The 21,880-nt window shown below is 47.1% G+C and overlaps 1 protein-coding gene across 2 annotated transcripts in view; it reads left to right on the top strand.

The window, feature by feature from the left end:
- LOC135378912 (atlastin-2-like) overlaps window positions 1-21,880 on the top strand; it is a 277,503-nt gene that overhangs the window by 87,799 nt on the left and 167,824 nt on the right. For both annotated transcript variants that reach the window (XM_064612076.1, XM_064612075.1), the window contains one exon: window positions 1,573-1,702. In XM_064612076.1, the coding sequence (XP_064468146.1) occupies window positions 1,573-1,702 (130 nt within the window). The remainder of the gene's footprint in view (window positions 1-1,572; window positions 1,703-21,880) is intronic.

Below are 21,880 nucleotides of genomic sequence, written 5' to 3'. Positions count from 1 at the left end.
TTGTGTATACAATTTTTTAAACGATGTTGGTTGCATCAAGTACTTTTAAACTAAATTTTAACTGAATTATTCCCCTTTTTAAATAGATAACATTTTATCATTGTCTTGGCGCATAATAGCCGTAGTCGCTCATGCGCCAGAAAACCCTCAATCACTCACTCACTGTGCCACTGCAGAATGGCCACACAGCGAGGTGAGGGTTCCTCCACCGTTGACGCAGCAACGGGCATTCTCCCAGATGGGTCAACAGAACCATTTGTGCCATCCTTTTCCACCGATGTCCACCAATCACGAAGGAGCAGGCTTCCGTAGTCAGCCCCACGTCCAAGCCGCAGTCACAATGCAGGTGCCCCTAGAAACAAAAGGAAGCCGTCTGCGCAGCTATATGGAGAGGTCCTGAAGTTGGAAAAACAAAAACACCAGCTGCAATTGGAAGCAATGACGGAAATAAAGATGTTTTACGAACAGAGAGTGGTGACAATGCTCCAGGCGCAGAATGTTTCCTTTTTTTATATATGTATATAAGACCGAATTTTTTAGAGGACGGTTAGAAAAACAGAAGAGCAAATATTTCTTTAGCTAGTACATGTTAACATGTCAGTAGACATGCTTGCAAAATGTTTAGTATATATAGTATCACTGTGACACATTGTTTGTTTGTTTATGGGGAAGTCGACGAGCATGTCAGTCACAGGCTTGCATCAAATATCGATATAAATAAAATCGATATAATAAAATTGAATAAGTTTTCCGCAAATCATTTGTCTCTTGTGCATACCAGAGCATCATTGCGTAGTGCTTTACTTGTTGTGAATACTTGAGTAAAATGCTGCACGCATAATGAGAGAAGCAACGCGGCATCTTTGCATGCGTTGCTTCTCTCTTATTCTTTGATTCCTTCTCTCACCGATCCCACTCCTTATATAAGCAATGTTTTTGTCTGCTGCTTTCGTCTGAAGAAGGTCAGGCTCTGCCCGAAAGCTCCCGTATTGACCAGTTATTCTGTCTTCGTGCTTCTTTCTTTCGTTGTTGTTATTGTTATTCTCCTTGATGTGTATAACACGGCAGAAGGGATATGTGCCGCCTACATGAAGGACGAATTGGTTGTTCCCTAACCCCAAACCAGGCAGTCCCCCAAAACTAATGGAAAAACTGATGGAGGGAATGGATTCGCATCATCGTCTCTACTGGTGACTTGAAAAGCAAGCTGTTTCCCCTCACGAAATGGCTCAAGCTCTTCCAGAGCACACACGAGTCTCCCTCTCAAGAGCGGCTATTTTTCTGTGCATATCATACAAGACACATCATTTCTCGTTCTGTGAATAGGCAGCTCAGACACACTAGAGTTCCACATGCATTTACATTCAAACCAACTAGAATTTGGAGAATTAATTTAATTTGTATTGGCTTGTCAGAAACGCGCAGGATTCATTGCATAGTAACCTTTTGGAAATGTTTTACTTTGCTGCAAGTGCACGAAGTATGCGTTTCGAACTGCTTGTGACACCTACACTCGCTTCGATGGATTCTGGTCGAAAATGATTTTAATTGCGACGTTTTATTCCTCTGCAGCTTGGCACATGTGTACGCTGACAAGGGAAAAGACTTCACCACACCTGAATATTATCGTCAGGATGACATCTGGTACAAGATGGACAAGAAAGCAGGAAAAAAGTGTGGAATATGTGCGATCATAAAAGTTGTGAGTTACGTGTTTGGAACATAAACATTTTCTTACATTTTGTGTGTACAGAGCCGCGAAGAATGAGAAAGAGAATGTCGGGTCGCCACAAGTAAAGGCACGGAGAACACGGAAGCAGTTGAGTGTGTTTAAAAGCAATCTATTTACTTCAAAGGTCGGAGGCCCACTGGCATTTACAGCTTTTCAGCCGCAGAGCGCGGCAAGGGAAAAAGGGAAGCGAGAGGAAGGAAAGAGAGGACGGGAGCGCAGTGTTTTCTGAGAAGGAGAAAAGAGAAAGCAAAGATAAAGAAAACAGTTGTACATCTGGCAGTGCGACCGTACTTGGCGAGTCGCTACAGCACTCCCCCTCTAGTGAGGAACGAGCGAGAAAATAACAAAAATACTCGTCAGTGTCCGAGCACAAGTCGCTGTGGCCACCGCACCCGTCTGCCGGAGCGGGTGATATAGGGCTCTTCTGCATGTGTCCTCTGCGCTGCAGGGGGCTTGCCGGAGGGGTTTTCAAGACGTGTGGGTGTCTTTTGTTGAGGCAGGGTTCCCGTTCTGTCGCTGCTCCCGTTGCCAATTATTGCTGGCTTTAGTCTGTCAACACTGACGACTTCGTTGCGTCCGTTGATAAGTATAGTAAAATGCTTCCGGCTGCGCTTGAGAACGCGGTATGGGCCGTCGTAGGGGGGCTGCAGTGACTTCCTGACTGCATCGTGGCGAAGAAACACGTGCGAGCAAGATTCCATTTCCGGGCTCACGAACGATGCGTCGTTGTCCAGTGCTCTTGGTTGGACGGCGCGTAGTGTGGCCATAAACTGTTGAAGTTAGTGGGCATAGTTAGCGGGATCCGGAATCTTTGCTGCAGGGAGAGGTGTAATGAACTCGCCAGGGAGACGCAGCGGGGTGCCGTAAACGAGCTCCGAAGCACTGCAGCCGATGTCAGCTTTGAGAGCTGTTCTTATGCCGAGCAAGACAAAAGGGAGGGCATCTGTCCATCGAACATCCCCACGAGCCATGATAGATGACTTTAGCTGCCTGTGGAAACGCTCGACGAGGCCGTTTGAAGCTGGATGGTAGGCTGTCGTGCGTAATCTGTCGCATCCTATGATGGTGAGAAGTTCCTTGAAGAGGGATGACTCGAATTGGGCGCCTCTATCTGTTGTTACTGTTGATGGTACGCCGAAGCGAGCAACCCAGGTAGAAACGAAAGTGCGGGCCACCGTTGGGGCGGGAATGTCCTCCATGGGCGTTCCCTCGGGCCAACGGGTGAAGCGGTCTACCGCGGTGAGGATGTAGCGGTAGCCTTGGGATGGGGGAAGATGACCCACAATATCTAAATGAACTCGCGCGAAGCGTGCTTCTGGTGCCGGAAAGGTTGAGATGGGGCTGGACGTGTGACGATGAATTTTAGAGCGCTGGCACGCGTCACATGTGCGAGCCCAGTGCCTGACGTCTCTGTTCATTAATGGCCAGAAGAATCTTGACGTGATGAGTCGTTGGGAAGCTCTAATGCCATGGTGGGAAAGGATGTGGATGCCGTGAAAGATGTCCTTTCGAAAGACTAGAGGGATGAATGGTCGGGCTTTTCCAGTCGATGTTTCGCACACAAGGGTAGTGTTCGAATCGGGAAGAGTGATGCTCTGGAAAGTCAGCGTTCCTGGGCCACTTGAAATTTGGATGAGTTCTTGGTCATCTTTCTGAGCTTTAGAAATGGCGTTGTAGTCAGTGCGAGCCGGTGGCGTTGAGTTTACAGCGTGTATCCGAGAAAGACAGTCGGCGACGTCGTTGTTCTTGCCTTTCACGTACTGGATGTCGGAGGTAAATTCAAGTATGAACGACATCTGCCGGAGTTCTCTAGATGTTGATGTAGATGATGATGGGACCCGAAACGTTAACTGTATCTTGTTATGTTTGTTGAAAGCCGGTGCGGTTCAAACTAGTAAAGTTCTCTAGATGTGTGGGATCCGGACTGGGCCTTCACCGATCTCAGAGCAAATGTCAGTGGTTTATGATCTGTGAATACGGTGAATTCGCGTCCTTCGAGGAAGTGACTGAAATGGCGAATTGAAGAGTATACTGCAAGGAGTTCTCGTCCGAATGTACTGTAGTTGCGTTCTGTCGGACTCAGCTTGCGAGAAAAGAAAGAGATGGGCTGCCACTCGTCGTTGATGCGTTGTTGGAGGACGGCGCCGATGGCGGTGTCTGACGCATCCGTCATAAGAGATGTTGGCGCGTCCGGCTGTGGGTAGGCTAGCAGAGCTGCGTTGGCGAGATGGCGTTTGATATCCTCAAAGGCAGCGTTCTCTCGATCGCCCCACTCCAACGGTCCAATTTTGTCGTTTTTATGCTTTTTGCTGAGAAGCTTGTGGAGAGGCTCGATGGTTTCGGCGCAGTTGGGAACGAATCGGTGATAGTAATTGACAAGTCCCAGGAACTCCCTCAGGCGACGTTTCGTCGTTGGAGCTGGGAAGTCAGTGATTGCCTGAACCTTCGTTGGTAGTGGTCGAATTCCGTTGCTGTCGATTTTGTGTCCGAGAAAGTCTAGTGATGACACTCCGAATACGCACTTCGCTGTGTTGATGACTATTCCGAATTGTTCCAATTTTGCGAACAAAGCATTTAGGTGTTCCTCATGCTCTTCAGGTGACGCACTTGCAACAAGAATGTCGTCAATGTACGCGTGGCAGTAGTCCATACCGCGGACGACGTGATCGATGAAGCGCTGAAACGTTTGCGCGGCGTTTCGCAATCCGAAGGGCATACGAACGAATTCGAACAGTCCGAATGGTGTGGTGACTGCCGTCCTCGGTATGTCATCGGGGTGGACGGGTATCTGATGGTAGGCCCGCTTCAGATCTATCCGTGAAAAGATGGTCGCTCCACGGAGTGATGCGGTCTTGTATGTGCGGTATGGGATAGCGGTCTGGGACCGTAACTCGGTTAAGAGCACGATAGTCCCCGCACGGCCTCCAATCACCTGAAGTAGCCTTGGGCACCATGTGCAGCGGCGAAGCCCAGGGGCTCGACGATGGTCGGATGATGCCTAGCTGCAGCATGTGCTCAAATTCGCGCCGGGCGATCTGCAGCTTTTCAGGTGACAGTCGACGGGGTCGTGCAAATGTTGGCGGTCCGTTGGTCTCGATGTGGTGGCTGATATCGTGGCTGACAGGTAGCTCAGTGTTTACCGGACGGGTGAGAGACGGGTACTTTTCCAAGATGTTGGAAAACGAGTTTGAAAGGCCAGGACGGATGGTAGTGAGATTCAGTGAAAGAAGGCGTGATAGCGTGCCAGGAGTAGTCATAGATGTCACTGAATCTAGAAGGCGATTTTGGCGAATGTCCACTAGTAGTCCAAAATAGCGTAGAAAATCCACTCCGATGATGGCGTAGGGAATATCAGCAACCACAAAGATCCAACGGGATGTTCGTCGCAGGCCAATGTCCAAAGTAAGGGAACGCTCACCGTACGTGTGAATCGCGGAGCCGTTCACAGCGTAGAGTTCAGGTGCAGCCGGTTTGCCACGGCGATGCGTTGTTGACGCCGGGATGATGCTCACTTGTGCACCTGTGTCGACGAGGAACTGCTGTTTGGTGACGCGATCCGTGACATAGAAGAGTCGGTGGCGGGTGGGTGGGTGACCAGCTTCGCTTACCGCCGTTAGCTGCTGGCCGTCCCATTTCCCGCTCTCGAACACGGTGGTTGGCACTGTCTGGCATTGTCGCCGAATGTTTGGTGATACCAGCAAAGTGCATTACCATTGTTGCTCGGTGCTGGAGACTGTCGTCGGGCTGGCGCTGGTCGGCGTGAAGCTGATCGGCTCCGGCCTCGCTGCGTTGGGCCGAGCGACTGCACCATCTTGACCAGCTTGTTCATCTCGGCGCGTTCATCATGGCGCGGAGGTCATCGATGGCGTGGCTGTCCCGTGCGGCTAACGTGTCTTTGAGGTCTATGATGTCCTTCCGGAGCTCCATAATAGCCGGGGGTTCGTGTTGGGATCCGACGGCAGCGATGACCGGGGAGCCAACGTCCATGATGTTGTCGGCCATGTTGGTGATGTCCGACAACGTTGTGCTCTTCGCTGACGCCAGTATCATACGAACGCTGGCTGGGAGCCGCTGAAGGAAAAGCTCCTGCAATAGAGTCTCATCAATGGTGCTGGCCTTTTCTCCGAGCAGTTGTTGCAGACGACGGAGAAGTTGAGTAGGCCTCCTGTCGCCCAGCTCCTCCGATGTGAGCAGCTGTTGTATACGTCGTTGTTCTGACGCTGATGTCCGGCTGATGAGTTGTTCTTTCAGCGTGTCGTACGGTTTTTCATCTGGTGGCGAAAGAAGTACATCACGAACCTCTGTGGCGACGGATGGGGTTAATGCGGCAACAACGTAGTTGAATCGAGTCGTCTGTGATGATATGTTCCGTAGTGCAAACTGTGCTTCCACTTGGGTGAACCAGACTTGAGGGTCGTTGGACCAGAATTCCGGGAGTTTGATCTGAATGGCAGAGATGTCAGCAGGTGCTTGTTGAGTGGCCATTGATGTGGAGTTGAGCGCAGTGTTTTCTGAGAAGGAGAAAAGAGAAAGCAAAGATAAAGAAAACACTTGTACATCTGGCAGTGCGACCGTACTTGGCGAGTCGCTACAAGAACGATGTGGAGGGTGTCGTAGTGCCACAGTGCAGTGATGTCCTCGTCGGAATTTTGTCTGATCTTGTGTGCTAAGTCAGTTGTTCCGAAACTGTGAAACATTCAAAAATTAAAAGAAAAAAATGCGACGGATGTGTTCGCTATTCTGCGTGACCAGGAAGCCCGTGGCTGCAGACGCGGAGGTTTCTCATAAACGCACTTACATGCATGGTATGCAACGGGTGTGCAACGCTTTCGAGGCGTCACAAGAAACTCGCTTTAAAGCCTGATTTGACACGCAAGAAGGCGAAAATCGATGTCCTGAGGTCCACTCCCTCCCTCAAAACGCCACGGCGTCTGCGTCTATCGCGGCATACACGGACGCCCTGCCTTCACGATGCACCGCGCAGTCGTGGCGCAGAGTGCAGAATCGTGTGACGCTGCTGAAGTCCTCAGTTATACAATCTTAACTCGGTACCCTTTATTGTAACTTTTAGCAAAATGTAACCTCTATATAGACGTAGATTTCCAAATATCATAGAGGTTACACGTCCGATACCTCTATTTTGAGGTTAAACACGACTTGTAACGTGACACTGGAGGAGCAATAGAGGTTACTTCAGAGTTCAACGGAAATCCAATCGTCGTAACTTATAAATGTACCCTTTATAGGAACGTTGTAACTTCTAAACGAATTCCGCGTTTGAATTTCCTTCGTTTGTTTTTCTTGTTTCTTTGTAACCTGTATAAAAGGCACTGCTCACAAGCCACTGTGTTCTCGTTCAAGCCGCACATTCAATCATTCAGTACGAGAGTTTCGGATCAGTGTGCGTTACGTTAATGTGTCTCTGCGTCTGTACGAACTGCGGATCGTGTTCAGAATTGTGAAGAAAGCACAAGATTGAAGTGATGAACTTTATCAGGGTATTTCTACGGTGTGTTCACTACAAAGTTTATGTAGTTACGTACAGTCGTACGTTGCTGGACAGTCTAGGAACATTAATCGCAGCACAACCTGTCTCTTCAACACGGTTCAACGGTTCAACACAGTGTGTACGTGTGTGTGTTACGTCCGTTATTTGCTTAGTCCTTTGTCATCCTTGTGTTTTACTTCTTTGTGTGCTTCTGATTAACAATAGCTGCGTCGCTGATGTATCATTCTGACATATCGGAAAGGAATAGAAATGTTTTCGGCGTACTGGAGAGGAAGTTGCAACAACGTGAGGACTGCCAAGAGTATACCTCCTTGAAACTGAATGTCGTTCACCACAGCTGAAGTGTTGGTATTGTGACGTCCTCGTGCTCTTGCCTCAGCTGTAGTTCCAAGTTTGCCAATTAAATAATACATATGCTCCAGTGGCAATTATTTATTTATTTATTTTGTTGTGCATGTGAGTCTGTACATGTAGTGATCACTCGCTTTTCGCCACTGGATGCCTTTAGATGAATTACGCATATTATAGCTATATGTTGCGAATGGCAGTATGCGTTCTGCACCGATGAGAGCTCATTTTGAGCACCATTTGTTCTGTAGCGTCTGTGAAGAGGCGGGCGTCTTAGAGACAGCCATGCCTGGCGAAACTGTAACTTTTATGTCGGTGTGGCGGTTAGGAAACAGTAACCTCTATTTATAGGTGATCTGTGTAACGTTTATAGAGGGTATCGCCCATAGGCTACAGGGTAACTTCTGAAATAGAGGGTAAAACTTTTGAAAGTTGTACCCTTTACTAGAAGGTACCAGGTTTAGAGTGTATTAAGGGACATATCCCGGCTCTCAAGATTCAGTTTGAGAAGTACTTTCTGTAGATCGAGGACAATAAACACGACTGGACCCATTTCACACGACTTCTCTTCCCGACGGCTTTATTACAGCAGACGAAGAGCAGTTCATGGGCCTGAGTTCAGATTCAAGTTTGAGGCGCCAGTTTCCCCAACAATCACTTCCCGAATTTTGTGTAGGTTTGGCCACGGAATGCCCGCTATTGACAAGAAAAGTCATTAAAATATTCCTTCTATTCGTGCCAACGTACTTATGCGTGTTCGGCTTCTCCGCTGTGGACACAAAACAAAGTGGAGCTCACACCTCAATATCATGCACGGACTTAGAGTTGCGGTGCCGAAACGTTGTCCTCGTTTCGAGAAACTATGCCCCAAGAAACAGGCTCACTTTCATAAGCAAGTATGCTTTCATGGTCGCGCAATCCTGCAGTTGCGCAAGACTTTCTTGCTCAGTGAACTCGCTCTAAATGTAGCCCAAAGAACACGTCATAGTAACGTTTTCGGCCGACGTTCATGGGCGGAGATGGGAAAACGTCCGGCATCGTGACGAGGGAGGGAGGTCACCTCTATTTTAATGGGCTGCGGGATGGCCAAGTTTCGGAACCATTGTGCTAACTATTTCCATATGAATACGTTTTCTTGCTATGCTCATTGGCTCTGTAACTATAATGTCATGTTATGTGGAGTTGAGAATTCGTGAAGAGACCTGCACGTTATGCATTACCTACCTATCGTGTCATCACCTATTGCACATATGCATATTTTTAATGACATGTGGGATAAGTATTTTGCTCCAGCTATTTGTAGTTCTTTAGAAAACATATTTCTTGGTTTCTCGGCCATGCTGTTAAATAATCGGCCAGCCGAAGTCACTGCTCTAAGTTTTAACTGTCTTAGATGGGCATGTGTAGTGTAGTCTTCCTAGACTCACAGAGAGCTAGAGCCACAGAGAACATAACCGTTTATTCCTCGTCTCACGTTCGTCTTCATTATCTTCATCAGCTTCCTCGTGCTCAGTCCACTACTTTCCTGCCTTCAAGATGGACGTATCGCGACGGAGGTTTGGGGGTTCTTTTAGGGTACCGCGGTGACCTGGGATGGTCCTGTTTTTGCTCTGGCTTCTCTGACGTAGCTGTCGTTGCGTCCGTTTGTGGCCAGGGCAAAGGTTGAATCGACTCAGAGGGTGCTCAGGTTGATCTGAGTTTCAGATGGTCGGCATGCACTCGGCGTTGCCTGGCGTTGGTTCGTCTTCATCATCTTCATCAGCTTCCTCGTGCTCAGTTCACTAAAGCATGGGCTTGGCCTCTTGGCTTCTTTGGTTTCCTTCTATGTGCATTGTGCATTAGCAAACAGCCGTTATGCATTGCTAACACCGGAAACAAGTGACACGTGAACATTTCTTTGGCATGACATCGTTTGGAAGTTGCACTTCCTTGTGCTAACCTTGCCTTTTGTGAGCTGCAGCGATTTGTGATTAGCCAGAGCGAACTTGTTGGGAATGCGACGGGGCGACACTCTCTGCTGTTAGAAGAATTCATCTGAGCATTCGAGTGTTACCAATTAGAAGTTACCAATAGCTCAAATTGTGCGAAGCTGTTGACTCGCAGCGATTGATTGCCGTGCGGAGTAAGTTCCACACCTTTAGGCAACGATTTACTCCAGGGATTTCGTCCATGAATATTTTCATAGGCAAAGTGCGACCCCAGAGGCGATCTGGAGTCCCGGTATGTAATCGTCTGAAGCTAGATGCCGTACACACAAATTTTCAAAGTGCTCCCGAGGACCAAGGCAAAAACAAAAAGAAAGAGAGCAATATGGAGGTAAGTCGAGGTTTAAGTTCATGCTTATGAAATATATAGCTCCTACAGCAGAACAGTCGCGTTAAGACAATTGCGATATGAAAATAGGAGGCCTCATGAATCCATTGCGCAGCTGTCTGTTAGTTACTGCGCTCCGTATCCACGGTTGACAACACAATAGTATTAAGAATCTAACTTGAGAATTAGCAGAGGCGGACGCTGAAGGTTGAATGAAGCTGGGTCTGCCTGGCATCAGGTGCACGAATAAATTGCGGACACGTTACATGCAGTCCAGCTGCCATGTACGCTAAATGCGTACAATCTACAATATTTGTCTTGCACTTGGTGCATTACTGTTGCGACTAAAGCCACATTATTTACGTTGTAGAGGGTCTACTGCAGAAATATTGTGGGCGTACTACATACCCCAGTAAACCATAGACGTCTAGGAGATGTCCACCTGATATCAAAAATTGGATGTTTGTATATCCCATGGATCATTGCAGAGAGACCGTAGACGCCGCATGTACGTCCTGACGACTATGGTTTGTCCCACTTTTTCCGCATTCCACGGACGTCAACTTCGGGATATTTGGATATTCACAGAATGTTCTCAAATCTGCATATATCGCTATAAATGTGTTCTTTTAGAAATGTGCTATATACTATGCAGTGGGGTGCCACACATTCTCATCAGATATGTAACAATGTTTTACTTCAAGGCTACATTATGGCTAGGCTTTTGGAACCATAAGCGTATTGTAGTGTGGTAACTGGCAGCCCGGAGGCCTTTCGGCCCTAATCCAAGACGAATGCAGACCACGGTTTAATAAATGTGCTTTCGCCTTTCACCATATAAGACTTAGGCACCCTTTTTGGCCCCTCCACCGCGTACGCGGATTTCAAGAGATACAAGAACGAGCATATACTGGGATACAAATTGTTTGAGTACGTTCATCAAGTGTAGCGTAGCGTATGACGTTTGCAACGGTGACAACGTCTTTGCAGTTAGCTTGTGAGTCTGCAAACGATGTCAGCGTATACCTGTGAACGTTCCTGACACCCCATCATGGCAAATATCATGTTTTTAACTCAAGCTACCGTGTATACTGTGATTGCTTGGTAAATAAGGTAGTAAACCGCAAAATTTTCCCTCTTGATTACGTCATGCCACTAGGGGTCACGTGCCCTAGATGTCTCCAAAAAATAGCGCGCGCTTGCTCCTTTCTTTTTACATCTATGAGATGTCCCAGGGATATAGAAAGTAAGATATTTTTGAAAGTCACATTGTGGACGTACAGGTAACGTCGCATAGACGTGGCGGACATATGCGACGTGTGCGACCTTTGTGGGACGTACCTGGGATATTTCTGGTTTACTGGGACATGTTGTTCACTAGGAAAAATACCTAAGTGGTATAGTGTTGTCTTTCTATCAGAATTACATAATCTTGCTGCGAAAAATAACTAAGTAATTATGGCTATCCATTTCCTGTCACTAAACTCTCTTTCTCTACTGCAGTGGTGAACAACCTTGAGGATACATGCAACACAGGGCGTCATCTCATCTTCTCATGACGAATCAGTTGTTCATAAATGATTCACGTACTCAGGTCATAGAGGCTTCAAGAAGTAATTCACGAAAAAGCCAATCCTTCGGTGCCAGCGCCAGAGGTCGAACATGGACCCCCTTGTTACCGGTCAGGGATGTTACATTTTAGGCACTCATTGACTTTTCGTGAATTACTGCTTGACTTAGTCCCTTATGCTCTTGGAGGCTGTATGTGTATGTTTGTCCGTAGATGGAGCCCGCCACAGCTGATTTGTCTATCGATTACTGTTGAGGCTTGTGTTCTGTTTGTCTCTTTGTGTGTCATGCCCATGATTTGCGAACACGTCTTCCTAAAGTGTATTTAGACTAATAGCATGTGGGGCGTAAGTGAGGCAACGTTACGCTTGTACACGTGTATAGGCGAGATAAGGCATGAAACTCGAAAGGAAGGAGAAGAGAAGAGAATGGGTCACTTCCTTTAGATTGGCGATATCGGGTACTGCGTGACCAGCTTGAAGAGCATTATTCATACTGCTCCATCGCGCTCACATGCCATTTTTCTTTTTAGACGAGTATCGCTCGTACAAATGGCATTCTGAATGCCGTTATACCTCCGACGTATGAGTCTCCGAAGTATGAGTATAAAAGGTGTCATTTTTTTATAAATATGGTACGCTGCACTGAAAGAAGACTTAGCGCGTAATGTTTGTAAGGGTCCAAAGATAATAAGCCTATTTTTGTTTCCTCGTTAGTTAATTCGTTAACTGAAATTAATCAATACTGCAGGGACTATAGCAAAACTGCCAATGGCGTAGTTGTAGAGGGGGTCTTCGATTCTCTTATCCGTCAATATGTACCTCCTCTGAGTTCGCTTTCTTTTTTTCTCGGTCTAAAAAAATAAAAAAAATGGAAAACAAACAAAACGCGCTTGAGTTTTGCCGAAGGACGGCAGCACAAACGTAGGGTTGTCAATCGGGATATCCTGTATCTGAAAATCCCGGGATCCCGGCCAATTTTTGACGTCCTGAAGCCACGTGATTTCTTCCGGGAAATCCCGGGATTTCGTGAGAGCAAATATTACAAGCAAATCAGACCCGTGTGAGCCATCAGGTATTGACTCACTTCTTCGTAACGAAATGACATTTTTTTTATGACTGGGGGTGGCAGAGGACCGCTGCCTACACGTGCGTACAGATATTTGCTGAACAGCCCTTCAGTTCCGCAGCCAGTATTTGCACAATAGTTCGCTCCGAAATGGGGGATGCCACCCTCACCGTTCTGTGCTTTCTCACGTCGTGTTTCAATCATTGTACAACGTGCTAAGCAAGCTGCGGCTGTGTTGTAAACCATTTAATGTTTCGTTCCCTTCCGTTCGTTTTTTTCTCATTTTGTTGTTGGTGTTCTTCATTCAAGTGGAATGTTACACCTGTGTGAGGGAATGATAAAGTAATATTTCCTATTACCCCAAGCAGAACAATGTACTGAAAGTCCAGTGCAGCATTGGTGCTAGTATGTGTCTTATCAATGTTCTTCAGTTTCACAAATCTGTTCAAGGTCTTCCACCTCCCCGTCCTCCCCTATTGCACTCGACTTTCAGTACATTGTGCTGCTTGGGACTTCAATTGTAGCGGGACTCGCCTTCTTTTCACGTGAAGCAGTAAAATTTAGATGACTAAAAACGGAGCGCCATTATCATAGAAAAAAAAATAAGCATTTCCCCGTCACTATTTTACCAATGTGGTTACACCGCGAATTCTCGAGCGTTTTCCTTCAGGAAAAGGTTGAATTAACAAAACACACATGAACTTCGCACAATGCCCCGATATAGTCACAGGAGAGTGCTGCACGGCCCGCGGCACCTGCGGGCACCCGCGGGTGGCCCGCACGTTGCTGCCGGTGTAGGTTTTTGGGGTAGCGGGTAGCGGCGGGTCGGGGCGAGGAGTCATTGTTGGGTGCGGAGCAGGGCAGCGGTCCGGTGTCGTCGATGCATCTTACCAAAACACTATTAGAAAGTCACACTGAGTCCCTCAATTCGTTAGTCGTCTGTACAGCAGCGCTCGAAACATGAATAAAAACGTCGCTGACAAGGGCGGATCAAACGCTCACACCGTTAGTGTACAACAGCTCCTGTGTGTCCCTTTTTGTCCATGTCGCGTTCCGTAGCGCCATGCCTGAAGCCAGAAACCAACACACATTTGCACCTTTTCCCCCTACAAGAAACCATACACACAGACATATACAGGGTGTCCCAGAAAACGTGTCATTGAATTATAATAAAAAAACTACGCCACCTAGAATCATGTGGTCAACAGCATTTGTTCTTATTAGGTTTTTGACACCTCCTAATGTGAATGACATGTACTCCAAGTTTAATTATGTAAATATTTGCGAACTGAACTCGGAAATTTGCCAAGTAAAGGTCACTTTTTTACCCCACCAATATGAAGAGCGTGCCGAATTCACTCAAATTCATGACAATTCACAGTGATATTCACGAGCTATCCCATCGGAAAAAATAGCCGAATATCATGGTTTTCGGAGCACCGGACCATAGCGCGCGATGACTTTTTGAGCGCAATCTCTCTCAGTGCGACGAAAGGAGGTTCCGAAGCCAGCCCCCAGAGTGATGGTAGAAAAAGTAACAGTTCCTAAAATTGGGAGAGGGAAAGCATTATCCCAGCGAAAGTCGGGCGTGATAAGCCGTGCCTGTTTTATCTCTTTCTGCGGTGCCGGGGAGGGCTGGGTTTCCAACCTCCTTTCGTCGGACTGACAAAGATTGCGCTGAAAAATTCATCGTGCGCTATTGTGTGCAACCTCCTTAGAGCATGATGTTCGGCTTTTTTTTCCGATGGGATAGCTCCCGAATATCCCTGTCAATTATGATTAATTTGACTAAGTTAGGCACGCTCTTCATATTGGTGGGGTAAGAAAGTGACCTTTACTAGGCAAATTTCCGACTTAAGCTCGCAAAAATTTACATAATTGAACTTACGTTACACGACCTTCACATGAGGAGGTGGCAAAAACCCAGTAAGAACAAATGCCATTAACCGCATAACTCTAGGTGGTGTAGTTTGTTTATTATAATTCAATGACACGTTTTCTGGGACACCCTGTATAATCATCACCAGGGAGTACTTTCAGTTTACTCATCAACGTTCATCGGGTAGCGGGCCGGGTGCGGGTGAGCTTTTGGAAAAAAATATGCGAGCTGCGTGCGAACCCGGGTCTCAGTTTGTAACGGGACGTGGGTTGCGTGTGGGCTGGAGATTCGAACCTGCGGGTAGGGTCGGATGCGGGTCAGATAATGCTCACCCGCGGAGGACTATACTTGGAAGCGCCATCTGAACTCCCCACAATCCCGAAATCCTGTCCCGGGGTCTCGGGAATGAACCTCATCATGAGCGACACCGGCTGTGTTGTACTGCTACACCACTCTCGACTGTGTCCTTCCACAATACCCGAATAACTTAGGGCTATGAAGGAATCAACCAAGACCAAGTTGTTTATGAACGACATTCAGCATGTTGGTCTCTTTGTCCTACGCATCGACAGCTGAACAGCCCACCCACGAAACATGTCGCCATTCACAATCGCATTGTAGTTTATCTAATATTTTCGCCGAGTCATTTCACTGCTGATATTGTGCAAACGTACACACTGGAAGACTCTGGAAGCACACAGTTACTTCACCTTAGGCGAGCTTGTTCGTATGTCAGCGTCGTTTACTTGCACACACAAATGCGAAAAAATGCGAGGGAAAGTCACAAATGCGATCTCAATAAATTTTCCCGTTTGCGTGATCAGAACGGTTCCAGCACACAAAAAACGTCTCCCACTCAAACGATTTCTTCGTTCTCAGTTCAGGACGATGTCGCGTCTGGTGTCGCAATGTGAGAATTGGCCCTTATGTTATTGATAGTACTTAGTCGAAGGTGAAATACAACGTCACCTCGAGTGTTTGCAACAATCGCTCAGGGTGCACTATTTTACGCGCAAAACGTGCCCGGAAAATAAGCAGGCTGTTGCAGAGAACTATGCATGCCTTCGAGCATTTGCTTGAACGAAGGATTTCTGCAGAAAGGATGGTTTCTGCACAGGTACGTCGCCATGATCAGATTGAAGTCAAGAAAACATTGACGCAACAGGATGAAATGCGCCAGGCCCTAATTGTATTCGATGCACTTGTGCACTTAAGTAAGTTGAACATAGCGGCATATGACTTACTTAGATGACATTTACATTTTGTTCGTGAATGACACTGCCAGCCATAGCAGGGGCAATGCACAATTGCACAATTTATGATGTTGTCGCAGATACAAGTGTACACATGATGACTTGCATTCGCTTCTCCTAAACAGAGGTATATAACGCCGTTGGACAAAATGTAGAAGCTCACAGCATTAAGGAACCCATCAAATTTCATACTGGAGGGAACCAAGCCTCCCAGTGGTGCTGAGAAGAAAAATTAAAAATTAAACACAAATAAAAATAAGCATACGTTACATACATGCAAAACACACGACGGTCACAGATAAGGTAAGTATTAAAGGGGATCTTCGGCAGACAGACCACGTGACAATAACAGTACACTACAGCTATAAGAACTTTTGAACATATTTTTTACCGCCTAATTACAATGTGTAAAAGAGTTTAAGAAGTGACACTATTTTGAAGAGAGCGTTCGATTTCTCAGAACGCGAACTTCGGGGCAGCGTTGCATCTGCAGCGTTGTCTTTTCTGTTTTTAAAGCCGCACTCACCACCAAGGCAGCACAATGTACTGAAAGTCGAGTGCAAGGGAGTGGACGGTATGTGTCTTATCAGTACCCTGCAGTTTCACGGGTTTGTTCATGTCCTTCCATTTTCCCGTTCGTCCCCATTGCACTCCACTTTCAGTACATTGTGCTGCCTAGGAGGAATGTTCTTTTGCCTCTTTGGCCGTGAAACCACACCTTTACTTTGTAGATGTTAGTAGTATAGATTAATACGGAATAATAACGGTGCCTGTATAGGAACCGTGCGGCATAAGAACCGTGCTGAACAACGACATCCTTTTTCTAATCCAAGATGGCCGATTCTAATCCAATTCTAAGCCAACACAATCCAGTTCTAAGGCAACACAATCCACTTGTAATCCAACACAAGCCAAATCCAAAGCCATCTGATTGGCTGCCATTAGCTCCGTCCACTTCACATTGATTGGCTTATGCCAGGCCTACCGATCGCTGATTGGTTGACCATAGCTCTGCTCCTTAACGCTAATTAGTCGCCTCCGCCCACTGCACGCTGATTGGTGCATGCCGATCGCTGAGCTCCGCTGATTGGTCCATTCTAAGCCTACTGATCACTCTCCCAGACTTTCTAAGCCCTCTGATTGGCCGTCCCAACCGATTGGCCCGCTGAACATAGCCTTTATTCGCGCCCGCCAGATGGCAGCGGCCCTGCTGCGGCTTTATCTCAGATGTTCAAACTTACCTTGTGGCGTCCAACTTTCCGCCCACTTCATGCTGATTGGTCCATTCTAGGCCTACTGATTCAGACGTCTAAGCCTACTGATCACCCTCAGCGCTCTGATTGGCCGTCCCCAATGTAAGCCTACCGATTGGCCCGTTCTAAGCCCACTGACACCAGATGGCGCAACCCTTTACTGGCTCCGCCCACTTCACGCTGATTGGCCCATTCTAAGCCTACCGATGGCTGGGCCTGATTGGTCCACGCTAAGCCTACTGAACGCTAACCTGAATTTATCGCTCCTAAGCAGCTTCAGACAAGACACACGACAATTGTTGATTTCAACCTTTATTTGGTACAACGGCCAGCTGTGGGTTGGTTCAGCTGCATCAGATAGATCATTGGGCCATAATTCTATGCCGTCATCTCTCGTGCTCATTGCTCACTCAGCTCCCTCGGTAGATTCCAACTGTTACTGGTTCATCTAACTGCAAGTTGTCTGCTCGTTAGTCCATCTGACTGCAAGTCGCCGCTCACCCAGCTCCTTACTGGTTCTAGTTGGTCACAGCTCCCTCATAGGCTCCAACTCCGATTGGTCCATCTAACAACAAGTGGTCATTCACCCACTGCTATTGATTCATTGAACTGCAAGCCACTCATTGGTCACTCACACTCATCTCTAGATAAGATAAATTTAACTGTGGGTAACTTTTACCGTAAGATAACTTTAGCGGAGGTCATACGCTGGTAGGCTCCAACTGCTATTGGCCAGTGCTAACCGATATGCCTCCACCCTGGTGCTCATTGGTTTCACATCGTTTCTGCGCATGCTCTGACGGCGCCGAAGAAGGTTCTCTACACATTTTCTACACGTTGCTGTGGCTCGCCCTGATTGGTCCATGCTACTTACCTCGTGGCGCAACTCTTTGCTGGCTCCACCCACTCCGCGTTGACTGGTCCATTCTAAGCCCACTGACTTCTAAGCCAGTCCACGCTAAGCCTACTGATCACTCTACCAGACTTTCTAAACGCTCTAATTGGCTGCTACCGATTGGCCCTCACTGGCCCGTTCTAAGCCCACTGACACCAGATGGCGCAACTCTTCACCAGCTCTGCCTACTTCATGCTGATTGGTCCATTCTAAGCCTACTGACTTCTAAGCCGAACCACGCTAAGCCTACTGAACAGTGATTGGCTAGCCTGTCGCTCCTAAACCACAATGCAGCAGCTTCAGACAAGACACACGACAATTGTTGGTTTCAACCTTTATTTGGTACAACAGCGTCCTGGTCCAGCTGTGGGTTGGTTCAGCTGCATCAGAGAGATCGTTAGTCCCTTGCGCTCATTGGTCACTCAGCTCCTTCGATAGATGCTATTGGTTCATCTAACTGCAAGTGGTCTGCTCATTGGCCCATCTGACTACAAGCCTCTCATTGGTCACTTATGTCTAGAGCTCCCTAACAGGCTCCAACTGCACTTCCACTCATCGCTAGACCCAACTGCTACTCCCTCTAATATCTGGATAAAATAATATAAGTTTAACTGTGGGATATTGAAACTTTTACCATAAGATAGGTGACTTTTAATATAACTTTTTCATATGTTTTGCCCTACACATACAAGAGATGGCGCCGCTTGTCTTTGCAAACATGGACAGCTGCCATTGCATTGGTGACTCATTTCTATCCAACTGGTTCATACTTCTAGAGAGCCAGCGTTAGAAGGCTTACATGCCGCCGCTTGTTCACGTAGCCACAGTTGCTAATGGGAAATAAAAAAACGTGTTTAGGGTACAGATCTCAAAACACACGAGTAAAGTTGGCTTCTCCTGGTTGCACGCGTGGGTTAGGTCAAGCCCACCCCTGAGAACACGCTTAGGATCGTTTAGGATGTGTGTGCTTTGCAGTTCAACCTAAAAATTGTTTCAATCAAGCAGAATGGCAAATGATGCAACGGAGCGCGTTCATTCTTGAGAACGAATTTTGTGACAGAACCACAAAAAAAAGAAAATATTCAACGTGTATAAAACAAAGTGCAAAAAAAAACCCATCGTGATGCTAATCAGAGAAAGCAAGCACGCGTTCGAAAGGAGCAGGAAGAAGGACATGATCGAGAAAACAACGATAGTTGATGCTGTGCAGAGAAGCCTGTTTGAGGGAGAAACAGCCTGTATAATCAATAAACCCTATAGAGCTTGGGCCTGTTTTTATTTTAGAGAGCGGGCATTCAACACACGAAATTAAATAAATCGAGCAGAATGACAATAGCATAGTGGCGCTATGTGGTGAAGCTCAAGACGCACTGACACTCCAACGCTTATTAAACAATGCTATGCACGCACGTACTCAAGCTTAAAAAAAAGAAGACTCAACCCAAGCTGAATACGAAGAAACACAATTTCACATTGCTCCCCTCAGAATATTCTGTTCAAACATAGCCAGCACACGCGACACAGCTCTACGCAGAGCACAACTGGAAGCACCCTTAGAAATATAAGTTCTGGGCGCAACGTCGCACTATGAACTTCATGAATGTCTTCTGTGAAGTTCATCTCGGAGAAAAAGCGCTCACCTTCGCAGACGGGCACATAGATTCACGAGCACCATGCAGCAATATCTGAAACATGTGGTGCGTGGACAGCTCACGCGACTTTAACTCGTGTTTACGCATATTGCAGTTTTAGACGGTGCACTTCAACGTAAGATATTAATTAAATCAAGCACAAAGGACAGTGATGCTATGTCGTGACTGACGCTCCAATGCTTATTAAACAAATTGCTTGGGGCCATGCACGCATGTACTCAACTCAAGCTGAGTATGAAGAAACACAATTTCAGATTACTCTCTCCCCGAACATCCCGGGCAGTCGCACCTCCGCGTTCCTTCTCTATACTGGAAGCACCAATCTTAAAAATATTAAGATCGTCGCACTATGAACAAGTCCATCTCATCAAAAAAAAAAAAATTGGCTTACCTCATCACACCGGTATGACGCCCGTAGATTCTTGTCGCGCGACGCGCTACAGCAGGGTAGGGAAATACGGGCGCGTGGACAGCTCACACGACTTCAGCCTGCCCGCGCACACCTCACAACATGCGTCGACACACCAAAATGTCGCGCAACTTCCAGGCACCCACACGTCGACCACTTACCGTGCCAGCCGCACGGAAAACTTGATAGCCGAAACACAGGCGCATAACACACCCCTCCGGTTGGGACCATCTCTTTTATATCAATGCTCGCTCGTTTCCGCAAGGTTGCAAGTTCGAGAAATTGGGTCACCTTGAAGATGAGCCGATGTTCGAGCCATCTGTTTTATATCAAAAACGCACTTCCACCCGTCATGGCCAAACTGAGTACTCTGCGGCAGAGCCTAGCGGAAAAAAATGTTGCGTCAAGGTGATGTAAGTAGGCCTTCTCCGAGAAACTGGGTCACCTCGTAAATCATGTTTTCCGAAGCCGCGCGTATTAAAACCAAAAGTAAGCAGCGATCACACAAGGCTATGCGAAGAAAAAAATATCCCTATGAGCCCACGTCACCACCTGCTCATTGCTGAAACAAGCACCAAAAACAAAGGGTTCGCTTATGCAGTTTCCAAGAAGCTCCAAATGTCCTTCGCGCGAGCGCGCTCGGGCATGATTGTGTAAACAAAATCGCACCACCCTCCAAGGGCGCATTTGAGTTCGGTCGACTCTGGGTCAAGCGCACAATGAGGAAGATGAGGAAAGTTCTCATTTTCTGTTCATTCGGCAGTAAAATAAAAGTATTTCCTGTTTTTAGGGGGAAAATTCTGTGTTGTGTGATGGAGAAGCTATATAGATAGGGGATAAGGAGGAGGATTATATAGCACGTACTCATCGACTAAGAATCGACATCGAATGAGGTAGGCTGGACTTTCGAGAACGTCTGTTCATGCATTCAAAAATTTTTTGTGCAGACGAAAGAGCTTTATTTTACGTGAGGATTACACAGGTTTACTCGATCTTTAGGGGACAGCCATCCGGTTCGTACATGACACGACAGCATTCATTTCAGAGGTAAACTAAGACGTGCAGCAGATGGAGAGCTTGAAGAATATCTGTGCCCGCGATGTCTCTGTAGCCGTATCTCTTTAGGACTTCGCGGAGATCGCGTGATATCTTGAATAGGTTCGCGTCTACTTTTTCTAGCTCAATTTCGTGGTATACTCGTAGGATCTCGTCCACAGCACCATCTACCCTGTCGATGGTGGTGAATCGTTTCCCGATGAAAGCTTCATAGAGACCCCGCGGTACTGCATCTTCCGGAATCCAACCGAAAAACGCCGTCAAAACATCGAGGACCGTTCGCCCTGCTGAAAATAGTGCTTTTGATTAGACAGCGAGGATAAAATCGCAATACCTTTTCTAATTCGGCTGTCGATTTCCATAGTGGGTGCCCTTGAATCTCTTCAGTGTTTCTTACAAACCTGCACCATCATACGAGTCCCACGTCTCACCACAAAGGCCAGAACTTGTTTGAGCACGCTGAAACAAGTTATGATATGGCACGCATGTGGGAGCGGGACTTGTTTGATCGCGCAGAACAATTTACGTTGTTGTAGAATATCGCCTGATGTGCTGGAAACACCATACAGAACCCGCCTGGGAACCCAAAACTACTTCTTTTACTAATAGCCAGAACTTGTTTAAGCACGCTGAAACAAGTCATGATATGGCACGCGCGTGGGGGCGGGACTTGTTTGATCGCGCAGAACAGTTTACGTTGTTGTAGAACATCGCCCGATGCGCTGGAAACACCATGCAGAACCCGCCTGGGAACCCAAAACTACTTATTTTGCTAATAGCCAGAACTTGTTTAAGCACGCTGAAGCAAGTCATGATATGGCACGCGCGTGGGGGCGGGACTTGTTTGATCGCGCAGAACAGTTTACGTTGCTGTAGAACATCGCCTGATGCGCTGGAAACACCATGCAGAACCCGCCTAGGAACCCAAAACTACTTCTTTTACT

Source organism: Ornithodoros turicata, chromosome 1 (assembly GCF_037126465.1).
Source record: "Ornithodoros turicata isolate Travis chromosome 1, ASM3712646v1, whole genome shotgun sequence".
NCBI lineage: Eukaryota > Metazoa > Arthropoda > Arachnida > Ixodida > Argasidae > Ornithodoros > Ornithodoros turicata.
Note: the sequence above shows the minus strand (reverse complement) of the source record. Positions and strands in the feature narration are given on the sequence as shown.